This window comes from Haemaphysalis longicornis, unplaced genomic scaffold, assembly GCF_048455015.1.
Source record: "Haemaphysalis longicornis isolate Haplotype H1 unplaced genomic scaffold, Haemaphysalis longicornis Haplotype H1 scaffold_2, whole genome shotgun sequence".
Taxonomy (NCBI): Eukaryota; Metazoa; Arthropoda; class Arachnida; order Ixodida; family Ixodidae; genus Haemaphysalis; species Haemaphysalis longicornis.
Window position 1 is genome coordinate 125,431,250 of NW_027526295.1, and position 17,422 is coordinate 125,448,671.

General features: G+C 49.8%; 1 protein-coding gene across 1 annotated transcript in view; it reads right to left on the bottom strand.

The window, feature by feature from the left end:
- LOC144167368 (uncharacterized) overlaps positions 1–17,422 on the bottom strand; it is a 52,568-nt gene that overhangs the window by 9,923 nt on the left and 25,223 nt on the right. Inside the window, exon 2 of the mRNA XM_077696652.1 lies at positions 8,899–9,250. Within this exon, the coding sequence (XP_077552778.1) occupies positions 8,899–9,250 (352 nt within the window). The remainder of the gene's footprint in view (positions 1–8,898; positions 9,251–17,422) is intronic.

Sequence of the window (17,422 nt, forward strand, 5' to 3'; positions counted from 1 at the left end):
TGTCGGTAGCTGATCTACTAGGTAGTCTAATTTTGAGGACGAGGATGTAGCTTGTAGAGTGTTGCGTATTGTCTCAAGCTTTCAACGCATGCGTCTTTTGATGGAAGCGCATGCGGCAAGACAGATCCCAGCAATGACGGGAAATCAGTTATGATGGGCGTATTATAAAGACAATTATCTTCCGGTTTTAAAAATGCGGGCACATCTAAGAAGCGCTTGAAAGCCCCCACGTAACGAAATGTGAAGCACGATCATCCGGATGCTTATATAAACATTCGTTCGTGTAGGCACAAAAGGCGTAACTTGGTTTCATCTCAAGGAACAATAGTAGATAAATGTGGACTGATATCTGGCTGGTATTGTGACATTTTTTAGCCCCAGAACACTAGAAACTGGACGCAGAAAAGGGATGCGGACACGGTGCTAGCAACGGAAAAGTAATACTGTAAGGATTAACATACTTAGTATTAAAAACAGATTCAGATAACGGGGTTTAACGTGCCGAAGCTACGCGTGGCCTATAAGGTGCGTCGCAGTGGAGGGTTTCGGAGGAATTCTGACTACCAGGGGATCTTTCGCGTGCGCAGAAATCTGAGCACACGGGTGTTTTCACTTTTCGCCTGCATTTACATATTAAACACGCCAAATACACTCGATGTAGCTAAATGGCCTGCCGTAAACAATCTGTCGGAAATTGCAGTTGGTTATCAGTCGCGTGTTTCCGCCGTGACCATTGCGAGCTAAGCTACACTTATCTCACCGCGGTTTGTAATCACGTAGTAAGCTGTGATCAGTAAGGTGCCCTGGCTCAACGAGTTTGTTGCCGCTGTTCAGGTGGTTCAAGAATTTATTGGTATAGTGGCAGCTCCATTGAAGATACGGAAATTGGAATTACTGCACGAATATTATAATTATTTTTTTCAGTGAAGCAGTTCTGGACCACGTTCAGACTAAAACTGCTTGCGTCGACAGTATGTAGAGAAAACACTCCTGTGCAAAAACTTTCTTCTTGCGCGTAAGGAAACATTCCAGTGAGTGCTCTGTAGCTCTAAATTCAACAGAGGTAACTTAAAAACTCACACTCAAATTGGTCGCTAGAATGACTCTGTCGTTATGACGAGTTCATTTACCTGTCATAGTTTGTACACAGGGAAGTTGTAAGTGTCACAGATACCAAGCATCCTTTCAATGTATGGCTGCCTATTGAGAGATTGTGATTAGAAAAACCGCTTAATCGTTTCTTTGTCAAAACTATCCCGAAATAAATTCTACGAGAATTAGCTACGAAGAGAGCTATGTAATTACGCCGCTGCATTTACTAGACACAGATAGTTTACCGTGAGGTAATTATTGTAGATTTCCATCAGTCTTTCACACATGAGCTTCTAGGAGAAGAGAAGAGGCAGCCCCATGTTTGTAGGCTAGAAGAAAACTCTAGTACTTGAAAGTTCCGGTCAGCTAAAAAACTTGGAAATATTGTGAGCAACAATCGGTTACTTGTTACGCTGTGTGTAGATCATCTGGCACTTTAGCTTCTCATTAGCATTGTAACAATCTTGGCATACCTCATCTGCTTCTGCCAACCATCCACATCATAATTCCCTGGGTTCTGTGCTATGGGCTGCCGCTCCGAATAAACGCCCTGTGTCGATAATCTGGGAGGCGTCTGCCGTCTTTCCTTGGCGTGTCCCTCAATATGCTCAATCACAAATTAAACACGTGCTTTTTTATGCACTAATTACAATGCGCCCAGCTGTTTTGGTCATCCTTCTTCACAGAGGAAAGGCCGGCCATGAGTTGCAGTTGCACTGCAAATAGGCTCTGACTACTGACCCTTTCCCGCAGGAAAATCGCTTGCCCTAGCGATGAATTGTACACCACGGCGCTCGGTACATTATGGGCACCCCACGGACACCATTCTTTTTGTACGTGGTGTATTTTGGCCGAACCAACGAGATTTTGAATTAATCGCCAAGCCAACAGCTCAACTCTGCCTGATCAGTCCTAGAACTCTCGCCTCGGCGCCGCTGCTGCACGTGCGCTCCTCGTTACCAACTGCAGCGTGCCTCGGGCCATTCTCGCTCTTGGAGAACGTCATAGAAGGAGAGGAAATGAACCCCGCGAAGTTCGAGAGGACTGGCTCGGCAGAAGTTGACCGCCGTCAGCGGGCTCTACATGCGGAATCTACCATCGCTGATAAACAAGTAAACCCCACTGGAACCCCTTAAACTCAGCGATCTCAGCGAAAGCGGCCAGCGCAATGGACACCGCTGGCTACGCCGCGCCCAGCTGATGAAATGAAGATCGTTCTGCGCCCGCGTGGCGGATTTGCCCTTACTTCTGTTCCTAAAGCTACCCTTGCTGATGCTATTCAAGCCCACGCAGGAATTGCCCCCAATACCGTGGACCAAATACTAGCCGAGTACATTGCTATGTTATAGTTATAGCAACTATGTTATAGTTAGCAAACCGTCGGAAGAACGCGCACACAGCTACGCGAGCATTGGCGTCCTTTCGCTTCGTGGGCAGCAATAGGAGATCTCCACATACGTACTCGCTTCAGCCAACGCGGCCACAGACGTCATGTTTAATGTGCCCGAGGATGATATCCGCCAGCAAGTATACGACAGCACATGCACTAAAAAACCCGACCTCCCATCCTGGACGCCAAGTGCCTGAACTCATCCAGCATGGCCCAAATATTATTTAGCGGCCACAAAGGCCCCTTCGGGATCCGGTACCTCTACACGTTGTACCGCTCCAAGCCTTTTCGTCGAAAGACTGAGGCGTGCCTTACTCTATGGTCCTCCGGCCTTCGACAGGATTTGTGTCCCAAAGCTCGTGATCCCCCTCGCTGCCCTCGCTGTGAGGTCACCAATCCCGTCGAATCTCATCCGCGCACCGCGAAGTGCACTGTCTGCGAAGGTCCCACATCACTGGCTCCGCCGACTGCACGCGTCGATACCAACCACGGCGAAAAGCTCCCACTATAAGCTCAGATCGCCTCGGCGGGGCAATCTTGGAGTCACACGAAAGGTCTGCAAAAGCAACAAGCGTCTACGTCCGTGCCTCCGGGTGGGCTTACCCGACGATCCGATCATGCCAGGACCTGCGACCTGTGCCCACGCGGGCCTTGCATTGAAGCCTCCTCCCAAACATGGTCAAGTGGTTGCCGGTGTACAGTGAGGCGCTCCGGACTCACAGGTGAGCTTCCCTGTCGCTACGACCACTGCTCGTCTACCTCCAACCTCCTACCCTGGTCCCCTCCTCCGCAAAACGGAGAGAGCTCGACGCTGTTCGGGCGGAAATCTCCTTCCTCAGGCAGGAAAACGCTGCTTTTCTCCAGGAGAACCAAGCCCTGAAAGCGCTTGACAACGGCCTGCAGGACACTCCCTCCTTGCCAACTTCTCCTCCTCCCTAGCGTAAGGCGGTGTCGGACGACTTTCTTTCTGAATCCGGCCTTCCCTCCCTTGAAGAATCGGTTTCGAATCACATCACACAGGTTGAGGCTTCCTGCAAGCAGGACTTAACGGAACAGAAAGCAGAATACCTGAGTATTCCAGAGTCACTTCAAGTAAGTACAACAAACTGGCGCGCCAACATCGAAGCCCTGCGCTGCTAACTGCACTCGGGCATACGGGCCCTAGTCAATCAAATCAACTCCTTCTCCGCCCCTATCCCTATCCCGGTTCCCAACCTTAGCTAGAACTCCACCGCTCCGTAACAACATGGGGTCCACTCGGGTCTGGCAGTGGAATTGCAGGGGATTCCGTCGTAAACGGCATGCCTTACAACTCCTGATACAGGCAGCCGAATCTTCCCCCAATGTGATAGCCTTACAAGAACTAGGTACCATGGCCAAGCTCCCAGGTAAAAAAGGTTTTCAAAGCAATGATTATCCTGCTACAGCTGCACCAGTCCGCCGCAATATCCCTGCCGAACGGATGCAATTGAAGAGCGTTGATATTAACCACGAGTTAGTGGTAATTTATCCAAGAAAACGGGAGGCTGAGCGCCTATGTGCTCAACATATACAGCAGCCCTCGTTCAAGAGGACACACATTTATCCACTTGTCTATTCTTTGTACATTTAAATGGCCCACAGCGGCCCCGTCCGCGGGAGATACAACTGCCATACTGGAATGAATTTCGCGAGGCGCCGCAAGCCCACAAGCCTCCAGAAATCACCCCTTCGGGTTTTGAACAGTGGGTAAAGCAGCTCCTTACTGAGGCTCGAACCACGAGCACTGCTGTGGACTCCGGCACTCCATCCGAAACGCTAGATTCCCACTTGCAACACCTACAGAACCCATTCCCAAGAATGCAGCGCATGTGGCGGAAAAATAGTCGCAACGGAATATTCAGATTGAAAATGGCTCTCCTAAATAACAAAATAGGGAACTATTCTGTACAACTTGCTCAAAGTCAGTGGCATGAAATTTGCAACAACATGAAAGGCAACGTTTGAATGCGGAGGACCTGGTACCTTTTGAGATACTTCCTGGGCCCCACTCGCAGAAAAACAGAACAGGGTCATCGGTCCGCAGCCATCATGCAAAAAGTCCCGGCTAAAATGAGGAACTAATCGATAGAGCGTGCTCCTGATATATTCTCGCGGGAAACGCTCAGCCACTTCCACCATATCATGGATCGCTTAATCGTGACCTAGATGCCGCCATCACGAATGCGGAAGTGCGCGGCGCTCTACTGGCTATTCGCCCTTGCTCGGCACCGGGGCCAGACGAAGTGATCAACAAAATGCTGCGCAACCTGGACGATCCCTAAAATCGGCTCTCACACAATACTTTAATTACTTTAGCGAACGCGGGGCACTTCCTTCGGCCGGGAAACATGCCAAGGTCACGCTGATCCCAAAACCTGGAAAGCCCCTCACTATCGATCATCTCCGACCCATATCTCTAAGTTTATGTGTCCTGGAGCACATCATCCTTGCCCACCTTACTCTCCACCTGAATTCCAACAGCCCTCTTCCACACTCGATAATGGGCTTCCGCCCTGGACTTTCTACTCAGGATATCCTTCTGCAACGTTCCCGTGAGGTAATCACCCCTTCAACCCTACTTGATAGTGCGGCAATTCTTGCGCTGTCTCTCACCAAAGCATTTGATCGAGTCACCCAAAGCGCCATCTTGCGTGGCTTGGAAACAATATCCCCTGGAGAGCGTGTGTACAACTACGTGCGTAATATTCTAACGGCGCGTACAGCGTTCGTTCAAATAGGGGACATTAAATTTGACATGCGAACTTTCTATTGCATATGGACTCCACAAGGGGCCGTTCTTTCATTGCTACTATTTAATTGGGCTGTCCAGAACAAGCCGAAGAAGATTGAAATAATTCCGCAGCTTCATGTTACCAAGGGTCCTGGGCCTCCTGCTAAACAAGAGCGGCCGCAACGACGAGACCACTAACAAGCTTACCACCAAGGCAATGGGTGCAATACGGTTCATACACCGAGTCTCGACGTTACGGGCGGGCATGCGTGAAGACAGTCTCATGCGCCTTGTGCAGTCGCTCGCGATCAGTCACATCGCATACGTTGCACCCTACTTCAACTGGCACGTCACCGACAGGACCAAGATCAACACGCTGATCAGACGGGCTTACAAGACGGCGCCGGGCTTAACGGAGACCACAAGTACGGCTCGGCTTCTGCAGTTCGGTGTCCATAACACCCTAGAGGAAATAAATATCCGAGGCGCAGCTCACCACGCAAATGGAGCGCCTCTCTACCACCAAGAGGGACCGCAGTATCCTGGCATCCCTAGGTCACAACCCCCGAGCTCCCAGACGGCAACCGTGCGACATCAGCCACGAGGCGCGGGCACCAAGGAGGTTGTATAGTTTTATACAACCTCCTTGGCGGGCACACATCCGCGTGTACCCCATCCCGAAAAACATGCATCCTGAGTATAACCAAGAACGACGGCAGGTGCTGGCCAATGCCCTCACCGAGCAACACGCCCAAGACCCCCACGCCCGATACGTTGACGCATCGGAATACCAACGAGAAGGCTTTGCGGCAGAGGTTGTTGCGGCGGCTACCGGCACCAAGACAGCGGCAGCAAGCGTGCGGTGCACAGACGCCACAGACGCCGGCGAGGTTGCCATCGCTCTGGCGATCTCCGAGACCGAGTGTCGCACCATGCTCAGCGACACGAGGAACGCCGTGCGCAACTTTGCAAAGGGGCGAGTGTGTGCGCCGGCGGCCGCCATCATCGCAAAGCTCAAGCTCCAAGATCGAGGCTGCAACATCCGCATCAAATGGTTCCCGGCCCACGCGGGCGAGTGTGCATCCTCATCGAACCGCAACGAGACGGCCCATTTGGCGGCGCGAGCGCTTGCACTCCGCTACCCCGAGAGTGACCGTTCTGTGTGGTGGTTCGAAACAAATGACCGAATGGCCAGTTGTGGCGAAGTGACTAAGTCTTATCGCCTAGCTTGACGAACAATGCCGCCTCCCCACCCGGCACTCAGTCGGGAGGAGGCCGTCATCCTAAGGCAGCTACAGACCAGGTCACTCCCCGCCCCGGCAGTTCTACACGTGCTTCACCCAGAACACTATCAGGGTGGTGTGTGCAGTGTTTGCGCAATGGGTGCGGCGGACCAATGGGACATCATGTGGGACTGTGCCAGGTTCCCGAACGAGGCAACTTCCAGGACATACCCGCCCCAACTTCAAAGTGCAGTGCAGCCTAAAGACAAGGACAATCAACTATGGGCCGTCCAGCAGGCCTGGGGTGCGCTCGAAAAGCACAGGCCACACGACCTGCCACAAACGGGCCGAAGTGGGCATTGCAGAGTAGGGCATAACCCAGGATCGACGCTTGCCCAACGTCACGACGCTTTAAACCGTCAGTTGCCGGCATTTATTAAAGTTGCTCCTGACCTATCCTATCCTATCTTATCCTAACTGATGGTAGCGAAGCATTCATTGACAACACATTAAAGCAAGGTGCATGTTTTGTGACCGAGGGAGCACAGTTTGGGGGCCTGCAGAACTTTCCAGCGAAATTGGAGCTTCTCCTCCTACCAGCCATACCTACCTCTCAAAATTCTCCCGACTCCAAAATTTGCATGAATAAACATTTCATCCCAGAGGTGCGCACCCTAAAGGTCCTTGGCTTTTCATGCAGCATAGTGACAGTAACACAAAATACACCTTGCAATTAAGCTAACACGTCACCAGACGATCGGAGTTACCGATGAATTACCGAACGCCACCATGCTCTGTCAACTATGTCTATTGGACTGCATATACTGGTCCGCCTAGGTATCGGGGCCCCAGTCTGTTACCAACCTGTTATCCCTATCCCCCGGCCAATTCGCGACTGCCTCCGCGTCCGCCCTCTTCCAAGGAACATGCACCCCACCTACCACAGAAATAGAAGGAAACAACGGGCACGGGCGCTGGCCAAAAAAGTTCCCAGTAAACCTTACATAATGTACGTGGATGCAGCAGAATGCCGCCATCACAACGCCTTTGTCCTCGTCGTAATTAATAGCCCGAATGACCCCGCTGTTAATTCTCTAAACTTCCGCACGAGCACCCCTGCAGCGGCAGAGGAGGCGGCAATACCGCTCCCACTAACAACACGGCCGACACCTACAATTATAATCACCGATTCGAAAACGGCCATTCAAAACTTCGCCCGCGGGTACATATCGCCTGTGGCGTCCAAAAGTCTTTTTCGAAATCCCGCCCTCCCTTGTAGACATCGTCTCGACCCCGCCGCACACTGCACAATGCAGCACAAGGATTGACTCGTCCCCTACGACGGCACCAAGTCATCCAGGGATCAATTATTAGGTACCACGATATAACTACGCATTAGAAAATCTTTCGCCGTCGATACCCTCCTGCCCACCCTGAGCTAACCAACCATCCGGTCCCTTATGGCGACTCCTCAAGACAAACTCTTTGGCCTGCGGCGCACTGCTGCATCACATTCACCCCTCGCAAGTGTGTGGGGACTTAGCCACACTGGTCCACTCTACGTGGGCCTGACCTCAAGATCCCTTTCCTCCATAGTTAATGACGAGCAGTGGGAGGAACCACTCGGCAGGTCGGACGCAGAGGTACAGATACATCTGGTCACCCGCCACTGGCAACGTCGCCGACAGAGTCGAATCGATAGCAACACCGCTACCTAAAGCTTGATAGAGTGGTCTCTCTCTCTCTTCGGAGTGATCAAGGGCACTGAAATAACAGCGTTATCTGATAAAAACTACATTTGTTGCGTTAATCGACAAAGAAAGGAAATCTGTTTAAAGGGACGTAGACCCTTGACAACCATTTTCTTAGCCGACCATTGCCAGCCTTTCCTGACCATTTACTTTGCCGAATCTTAGGGACCAATCTCTTGCTTACCATACTTGATATAAGATCGGATACTTCGACTGCACTTGTTTTGTTTGTTATAAGTGTTGATGCATTATGGGGTTTAACTTACCGCAGTGGAGTTCTCCGGATTAATTTGGACGAACAGGGGATTTTTAACGTGCGGCGAAATTTCGACACACGGATGTTTTCGCTTTCGGCTTCCAAATGAAAAGGAGCCGCCGCGGGCGGGTTACAACACGCGTATTGAGTCTCAGCCGCCCAACCCCTTAGCCACTGAGCCGAAACGGCCAGTTTTGTTACAAGGGTGTTTAGGTTAATTCTTTCAATAAAACGTTTTGTTGTTAGACATTGATGTGTCACCGTCCCTCTTGTGTGTCTGTTCCAACTGCTTTGGTTTCTAAGAAACGAACAATATCTCAGGTATACGCACGTTCACCACTCTTTTTTCTATGTTCTGCACGTCGAAATCCTCCCAGATATAAGCATCACTGGAAGCCAGTTTTGAACAAAAGAAATGAATTCAGTATACTTACTCTCGAACGTAGAGCGCCAAGCTGATATGCGGAAAGTAAACATCGACCCTTATGTCCGTGTCCAGAAACGGGGCTTTCACGTGACCCCGAGGGTAGTACACTCGAAACATTCCACCCTCCACTTGGAACACGACGTCGACGCCTGCGTCTGTGACACGTATGGAATTGTGGGCGCCCCTCTTCAAATTACTGAGGTAGTAGAAAGCTCCATCGTGAAGTCGGATCCAGACGTTGAACCACTTGCCTACCCGTTCGTAGATATCGGGAAGTGGGATAGCCTCAAACTTTGTCGAGTTGAGCACTTTTGCCAGTCCGATGTCGAACAGCGTGTCGTGGTAGGCACACGAGGCGCCTGCAAGGGAACATCGAGTAGAAAACTGAAGTATACGAAGCGTTACAAGGTTCATTCAAACACATGGAATTCAAACACAAGGAATGCCAACAAGGAATTCAAACACATATATCTAAGCGCCGCTGGCTAACACCCCTTTGCGGATGATACACTTACGTGCAACAAAATGCGCTAAAATAGAAGTGAAATTCAGCAACTCTGGCCGCTCAAATTTGTAGAACTCCGGGTTTGTTATATATGGGAACCAGGGCGCTTATCTTTCTCCATTTTGTTAACACAAAAGTGTGTTATGCCCGGGTACACAAAGATCTTACCGGCGTCATATCCGTCACAAAGATGACATTGCAGAACATATTCCTCTGGCGCGGCTCCACCTGGATTCGAGCCACGAGCTCTCTCGCCGCAACGGCGGGTACACAACGCTATGCCAACTGAGCTAGATGAGTTCAAGCGGATGTATGTCATGTATGTTTACGAACCGGGCTTGTATTTTTGCCACTACGTTCTTCATGCAGATGGTGCTACCGTCTAGGTAAGGCGAAGCGAAGTAGTTCTTCATGACGCTAAGAGGCGCCGACAGTTGGCACCTCGATGCCAGCGTCTTTGTGTACGCGGGACGCGGGTGAATTGAGGCGCCCACACCACCTACTGCTTTCCGTTTTGCTTTCAGTTCATTCGCACGGTGTTTAAGAGGCTGTGGTGTTAGTCGGATTTACGCAACGTTCCGGCGCGTGCAATCCAGTTTCTAACGTTGATGCGTCTAACGGTGCCATAGCGACGTAATATAAACAGCGAAGTGCCAGTTTATATTAATGCACAATAAAAATTTTGCATGCTCCTCTGAAGGCACGTTTCACTTGCGTGTTTTAGCGATTCCTATGAAAGGCATCACCCACATTTGTGTTGCCACAATTTAAATAATCACATTTTCCCACAAATATGAGGCGCAGTACTTCCTTGCGTGTGGGCAATACGTTCCTTTTTCTGTCCGCGTCTTTTCCACTATTGGCATTGTCGTTTTTTACCAACTGGCCCAATTTTGTAACCTCATTCCGTATGGCTGCGTTGACAATGTTGGCACTGGACGTTTTGTGCTTATAGAACGAACTTGATATGTATCCATCGACAAATTGATATATATCTTTGCCTATCAATATAAGTGCCTGGCTGACTTACGGACTGATTTATCAACGCCCAGCCGAAACTGGTAGACCAAGAGGTTGAAATTTCCGGAGTTTAGGGATTTCTATCATTGCGTAGGGGCTCACTAAGGCAGGATTTCCGGAAATTATGCCCCTAACATAACAAAAAAGGGGAAATTGTGTTTTCCGGAATTTGTGATTATCTCGCCCACACGTTACAGTTTTCCCTAGAGCGTATCGGAATTTTGGAGAAAATTGGGTGTTTTTAAAGATATCCCCATATATGTTTAATAGCTTAATATACCTAATTGTTTTTGTTGAAAAATGTTACTCACACAAATACACAATGCAAATTTTAAGGATTTCGCCGTGGGATGCCTCTAAAAGAAAGAAAAGGGTGTTTCGAAATTACAGCCCTGACGGACCGGAGAGGCCTTACAGGTGACGTCAACGCCCAGCCAAACTCCAAGTTATAGATGACTCAAATTTCCGTTGTAAACCCTTTTGTGGCGTATACACGTGATATGGCTCATTTGTTAAAAATTATTTCCACGATAAAAGAAGAGCGCTCTAACAAATTTTTACTCAATTTTTTTATCGGTGGCTCATTTATATATAGGACATGTCCAGGTTGACATACGCAATCCGGAAAAATATCTAAAATATGTTTTACAAGCTTTCCCAAAACACTCACGTGATGGAAAGAATAAGGTTGTAGGAAACATTACGTGGTTTTACAGAATTTTCACTAATTATTTAGTTTTTGCTTCAAATATAGCCGGTGTTAAAATCTCCCAAAATATTATCGCGACTTTTTCCTCATAGCCATTCACACATGCGAGCTGGATTTTTTCGACTGCCGCCCCCAGGAAGTGGAATTCAGTTGAATTTTCGCGCGTTCGCATTACCCACGCCTTCTCCTGAAATATTCAGTAACCACACGCTTCTCGTAGGAGCCCATGTTATCTATACCAACAAAATTAAATGCCCTACTGGCTGTCTGACTGACTGACTGACTGACTGACTGACTGACTGACTGACTGACTGACTGACTGACTGACTGACTGACTTACTGACTGACTGTTTAATTCATGAACGGCCCTCCGAAACTGCTGGATTTAGAGACATGAAAATTCTGGAGCATGTTGCTTGCATTGCAAAAGGGCTAACTGAAGTGGGATACTTGGAAGCTATGCCCCTATCACACAAAAAAGAGGGAAATTAGGATTTTGCAAATTCATGATTGTCTCGCTGACCAGCTAAGATATCGAGTGGTTTTTGCTGATATATATCTCCCGCAGGAATATATAAAAAGTGGCTTTACGGTTTGTCCTAACCAAGATTCAGCGCGTGAATCTGCATCATGCAGCAAATTGGGTGTTCTTGAAGATCTTTAAACATATGCCTCACTGGTTGGTACCTCCAACATATGCCTCACTGGTTGGGACCTCCAATTGGCTGCGGATGGCAATTTTACCCTTAGAAATGCACACAACCAATTTTAAGAATTAAGGATTAAGTGCCCTGCGACGCCGCTTAAAGAGCGGAGGGTATTTTTTTTATAATTATACACCTGTCGGGCCGAAAAGAGCTAGCAGGAGATGTCAAAACCAAGCCAAACTGCAGGAGTAGACCCTTCAGATTTGAGGACCGCATTCCCATTATGGTGCAGGAACTACTTATTTGTTGTACTTCTCAAAGAAATAAGCCACTGTTAAGTTCGGGCTCCGCATGTAATTAATGAAGGCCGCCGGTGGCCCATGTATTGGCGTCGCCTCCGCTGGTAGCTACTTTCCCGTGTCCCTTTCATGTAGCCGCACGGACGCCAAGTTCGGAGCCGCGGAGAGCTATTGTGCCCGTCCTTTTGTGTGTCAAAGGATGGGGGCGATTAGCCTGAGTACCTCTGTCGCGTCGAAGGTGGCAGGGTCATTCGGCATAACAAGCTAGGTCGTATCTCTTAATGTTGAAAGCGCGCGCGGTGTAAGTTTGGAAAATCTTCGACTCCGGTGGCGGGCGCTCTTCGTCGACGGATCGTTCGCCTCGAAGATGGTCGCCTCGGCTGGCAGCGTCTCTCCCCGTGGTCTGTTCAGGTGGCCGGCGGCGCCCCTTCGTCTGGGAGGGAATTAGCGACCCTCGTTGTCCCGCGACGCGGGCGTCGCGGGAGGCGCCGCGCGGAGGGAGGTCAGCCGCGCGAGGACCGCTCCGGGCCCTCGGCTTGGCTGTTGTTTGTGCAGATGCCGCACGCTGAACGTAATGGATGGTTCACTTTAGGCCGCAGATGGCCTGTATTTTCTGGCCGAGTGCAACAGCGTGCGTAGGAAACGCACTATGAGTGTGTAAGAGAGAGTGTTAGGTCACGTGACCACAGGTGGGGACATGTGTGTGATTGGCTGGTTCCTGTGGCCAATCAATGGTTTCTATTAATTGTTTGAAAGGTTTTTTTCTCTCTTTCTTGTACGCCCCCTTTTTGGAGGCGGGGTTTTTGTTATCAAAACCGGAGTGTTGGGTTTTCTGGGGGTCGGTCGAGAGGGGATCTAGTTTAGTATAGATCTCGGCCGAACAGGCTGCTGCTGTCAGAGTGACAATGTAACCGTCACTCTGACCTGATGTAAAGTTGGAGTTTTGTAAATAATGTAAATAAACCTAATATCTAGCAAGGAAGGCAGTCCTCATCCCTCACCCGCTCCAAGCATCGGTCGTCGGTCATCGGAGCGAGTCGAGATCGTCCTCTCGGCTCGCGCATCGAAAGAACATCACTATTTCGCCTCCATCAGTTCGCCAAGAAGATGGAGAGGCGAAATCTAACTGCCACTGAAAGAGGGATACACGTAACAAAACTTTTTGCAATGTTTAGTTTTTATCGCGAGCCCCCTGAGATATCGAGCATGTTTTGTTTAATGTCACTGGTAAGGTTCCAGGGTATCACCAATTTTTTCTCCATTGTTCCATCGCACCACTGTGATCATTGTTCAGTTCGCTTCACGTGACATTTGTTTACACTGCGACAGTTTACGGACGCCGCCATTTGGTTGTTTATGCGTTTTCAGTCGGTCAACTGTGGCAGTCCTAGGTTGTCCTCTTTGCATTGCGGGTGCGCGCGACTGACGTTGTTCCGACCGCGAATCAAAGATAGCAGGCTTCGCAGCATTTCGGCAGCGGAAGTGTGTCAGAAGACGCCACTTTGCTTCGTGTTCGTCGGTGTCGTTTACAAACGACCCGGTCAAAGCTAGCGGCAAGGCCGTAGAAACGGCAATCTGGCAACACTGATCAACACCAAAATTGCCTCTGTTGCTCAGTTGCGGGTCTCCGTCTCTGTACTCCGAAAGCTTATTTGGTGACTCTAGTTTTGGTGTTATAGATAACCAATATAAATGTGCAAAAACAGTTTTACGAGATTTTCCCATCTTCTTCTTTTCTTTTTTTTTGCAGATACGAAGCGGTGGTCGCTGCACCTTGAAAAGCCCAGAGGAAGCAAGCGCATAACATACTGCCAAAAATACTCCCTGTTCTGTGATACTGCTGTGATGTACGAGCAGCTGGTTGCCGGCTGGTTTACAGGCTGGTTAGCAGGCGGTAAATACGCGTCAGTGAGCATTAAAGGGACACTGAAGTGATTTGTAAACATCGAGGGATTACGAGCGCAAATTGTAGTCCGGAGTCTCAAGGCCCTGTTTCGAACACTCTGAGCGCGTTTACGCGAATTTATTTAGTAGAAAAATCAATTCGAAAAGGCTGTCCTCCTCTCTGCACTCTCGCCCATTTTCTGTGGCGTTTTCGTGTGACATCGGGAGGAGATGAGCTGGCAATGGACCTCTCCCGGGGTACGTCACGCTTCGGCCGTGACGTCACGGAAAGCGCACGTGCTGGGTGTGGCCGGGAGGGTGGTTGGCAAAACATTCGGACCGGCGCGCGGGGCGCATGCAGTGAGGCTGCATTAAACGCGCGCAAAAGTGGAGTTTTAAATGCAGAGCATTTCAGTAACTCACGATGTCACCCGCGTTGACGTCCGTAGTCGTAGTCCACATCCCTCCCCCTACAATAAAAAAAATACTATCCGGCGCCTGGTTTCGATCCCTCAACCCTGCGGGCGGAACGCAATGTACATGGTGCTCTACCCACTGCGCCAGGAAGCCGACACAGAATGGGAGGCTACGAACGCGCCTTATATCCTTGACTCATTCAAACTACGTCACGAAGCTGCTGATACAACGCATTCACTACCACTAACTCCCCAAGCACTAAACGTTAACGCAATACACCCACCCCCTATGCGACGCATTTAGTCGAGTCCCCTCGCGGGGAGACCGGCCCAATATTTTTGTTTAGGTGTTGGCTTTTCTGATGCCGGTGGGCTGCTGTGCTCTCGGCTACGCAAATCTTGCGAGCAAAATCAGCGGCATCAGACTTTTCGGAGTCCCCAAAGAGGTAAATTCGGCGTGTATTGTGGATGCGCGCAATGTGCCGAAGAGGCTGGCAGCCAAAGCAGCGACATGTTCTGCTCTTACTCATAGCAACATTTCCCATTCTCGAACTGCTGCTGTTCTGCAAAGCGCAGTCATACCGTCTACATTGGCAGTCCGCGTTGATTCGTGCCATCAACCACCTGCTATCATGCCAGCAGAAATTTGGTCAAGTGAAATAGTGCCGGGGGTATGGGGCAGACGGAAATTTTCTTGCTGCGAAATATTGTCATGTTTTGAGGAGGTAGAGTACTGTATTAAAAACACAATGAATGCCTAACCTGCTTAGGCGGCGCGAAATAAATGTTTCGACGAGGGATCCGCGTTAGCCGCCTGCCTCCAGATCGACAACGACAAGTTTGGTTTTATGGGGGGTCTGTTCAAGACGAACGAAATTGCTTGTAAGGGCAATAAATTTGTACCTTGATCAATTAATTATATATTCTGCCTTGATGATGCGGCAAAACAGAGACGCTTGCCGTGCTCACATGTAGCATCGTGCCTTCAGCGCGAGATGGGCCGCTCACGCGACTCGAAAAATCTCGAAATGTGTTTGCCCTAAGCGAACAGATTCAGTGAATGTATTCTTCTGTTACGGCCTCCCGACGCTGGCGTATGCAGCGGGCGCCTGCAAGGACACTAACTTTAACTATCATGAAATAATGACTACCGAAAATTATTTCAGTGCACTGTCGAAAGCTATACACACTAACCATATGTGGCTGCTATGTTACTCTCGCAATGACGGTGAAGCGTTTCGCGATTTCACTGGGGAAAACGGTAACAAACAATCGGTAAATCACGTAGAGAACGACATCATCGCGATATTTTTATTGGAATAATTTTTGGCTGTTGCTCTTTATATTTTTGTTTCGTTGCTGCTGATTTTATTTTTTCATGCTTTACCTTTCCTTTTTCCCCTCGACATGAAATCGTGTGTACGCCACTGTCTCCGGGCGACGGAAAGAGAACAGGGAGCGTGTACGCTGCCTGAGGTACCGCGCTTAGCTTAAGCGGACCTCGAAAGCAACAATGAACTAGCTTTCCTTGGGGTGTGTCCGAACACAACGCATCTTAAAAAACATTCTTGAAATGCGTCGCAACAGCACCAACCTTCAGAATGACTCGTTTATGCTGTTCTGTCGCGCACTGATTATCCGAAAGCGTCGCCCTTCAGTTGACCGCACGGTAAACGAAAGTGTTGCGGAGGTTGTAGATGCGGAAAGCTACATGGAGGTGCGAAGGCCACAGCTAGGATAGCTAGACCCCCACCTGCAATGTAGGCGGCCAGTGACGGCCCGAACCAACGGCACATCGTTCCTTTCGGGTGCCGCGCAGCCTGGCCGGGCCGTCGGCGCATGCGCGTTCTGCCAACCGCCACCGCACTTCGCGTCCGCCAGCAGTCGCTACCCGCCGCGCACGTGCGCTTCGTGACGTGACGGTGTTTACATACAGGGAGAGGTCCATTGGCTGCGCTACTGTACGGCTCCTCGGCCTTCAGGCAGAGTCAGTCGGCCCAGCGTTTCGTCCGTCGGTCGCCGACGGGTCGTCACAATTCGTTCGCTCAGTTGAAACGAAGCCAGGATACGTTTGTGAATGGAAGAATGTGCCTTTCTTTACTTCGTTAGCTTGTACACTGTATCTAGCTCCAAGTTAAGGTCGCTTCACACAAGCGCTGCAGAAGCGCACATGCGACGCTTCGCGAACTGGTACGCCAGTAGGAAAATATAAGGCCTCTTGAAGGCGAGAGAAAAGTCAGCGAAGGCAATATAGGTACTAAGGAAATAAAATCAACTGATACTTTTACCTTACAGCGTAAAAATAGGGGGCAGGAAGCATTTTTCGCGCTGAGTGAACAAGCACAGCGGTCAGCAGCACGACTACGCATCTGCGAACGCTTTTCTGTCTAAGAAATGCAATTTCTAGACGGGAGATCCTGTGGAAACTTAGGGGACGCTTACTGCACGAGCGCAATGCAACAAATAGTCACCTAAGGTGCTTGAAATGCTAAAACTAAATAAATGTGTAAAATGGTTATACATTATATACCTTATATTTCGAAGGTCAGCAGCGCTCGCTCGTTGCCGAGTGGTCTGGAGCGCTAGGTATGTGATTGCAAGTGTTTTGCAAGTCACGAGTTCGCATTTCCGCGGCTACATTCTGTTTTTTTATAAGTTAACTTTTTCGTTTTCCTCCGATGTTTTCCGCGCTGAGTTCACCTTTTTTTGGCCGCAACGTTCATTGCTCCACGGACTAGTTCACAGAACGCGCGCCGGCTGACACTGGCACGCTAGCGAGATCTCGTTGGCGTGCTGTTGCCATAAGCACCGACTGCTTGCGGGCAGTGGGCACAAGCCAGAGTCACAGACCCTTGCCCTGGTGCGAACACGCTTTTTACGATACAGGCATGAGTGAGGCAAGCTCCAAATATGGGGGAAAAGCGCATGGCATTTGAGCGTCTGCGGGAACGCGGAGGGCGTTCATCTACTGCGTAGGCCTCGGCTAGTGATTGCTACGATTCCAAGCCGTCCTGGAAGGCTTATCTTATGCACTTTACAGCCGACAACATG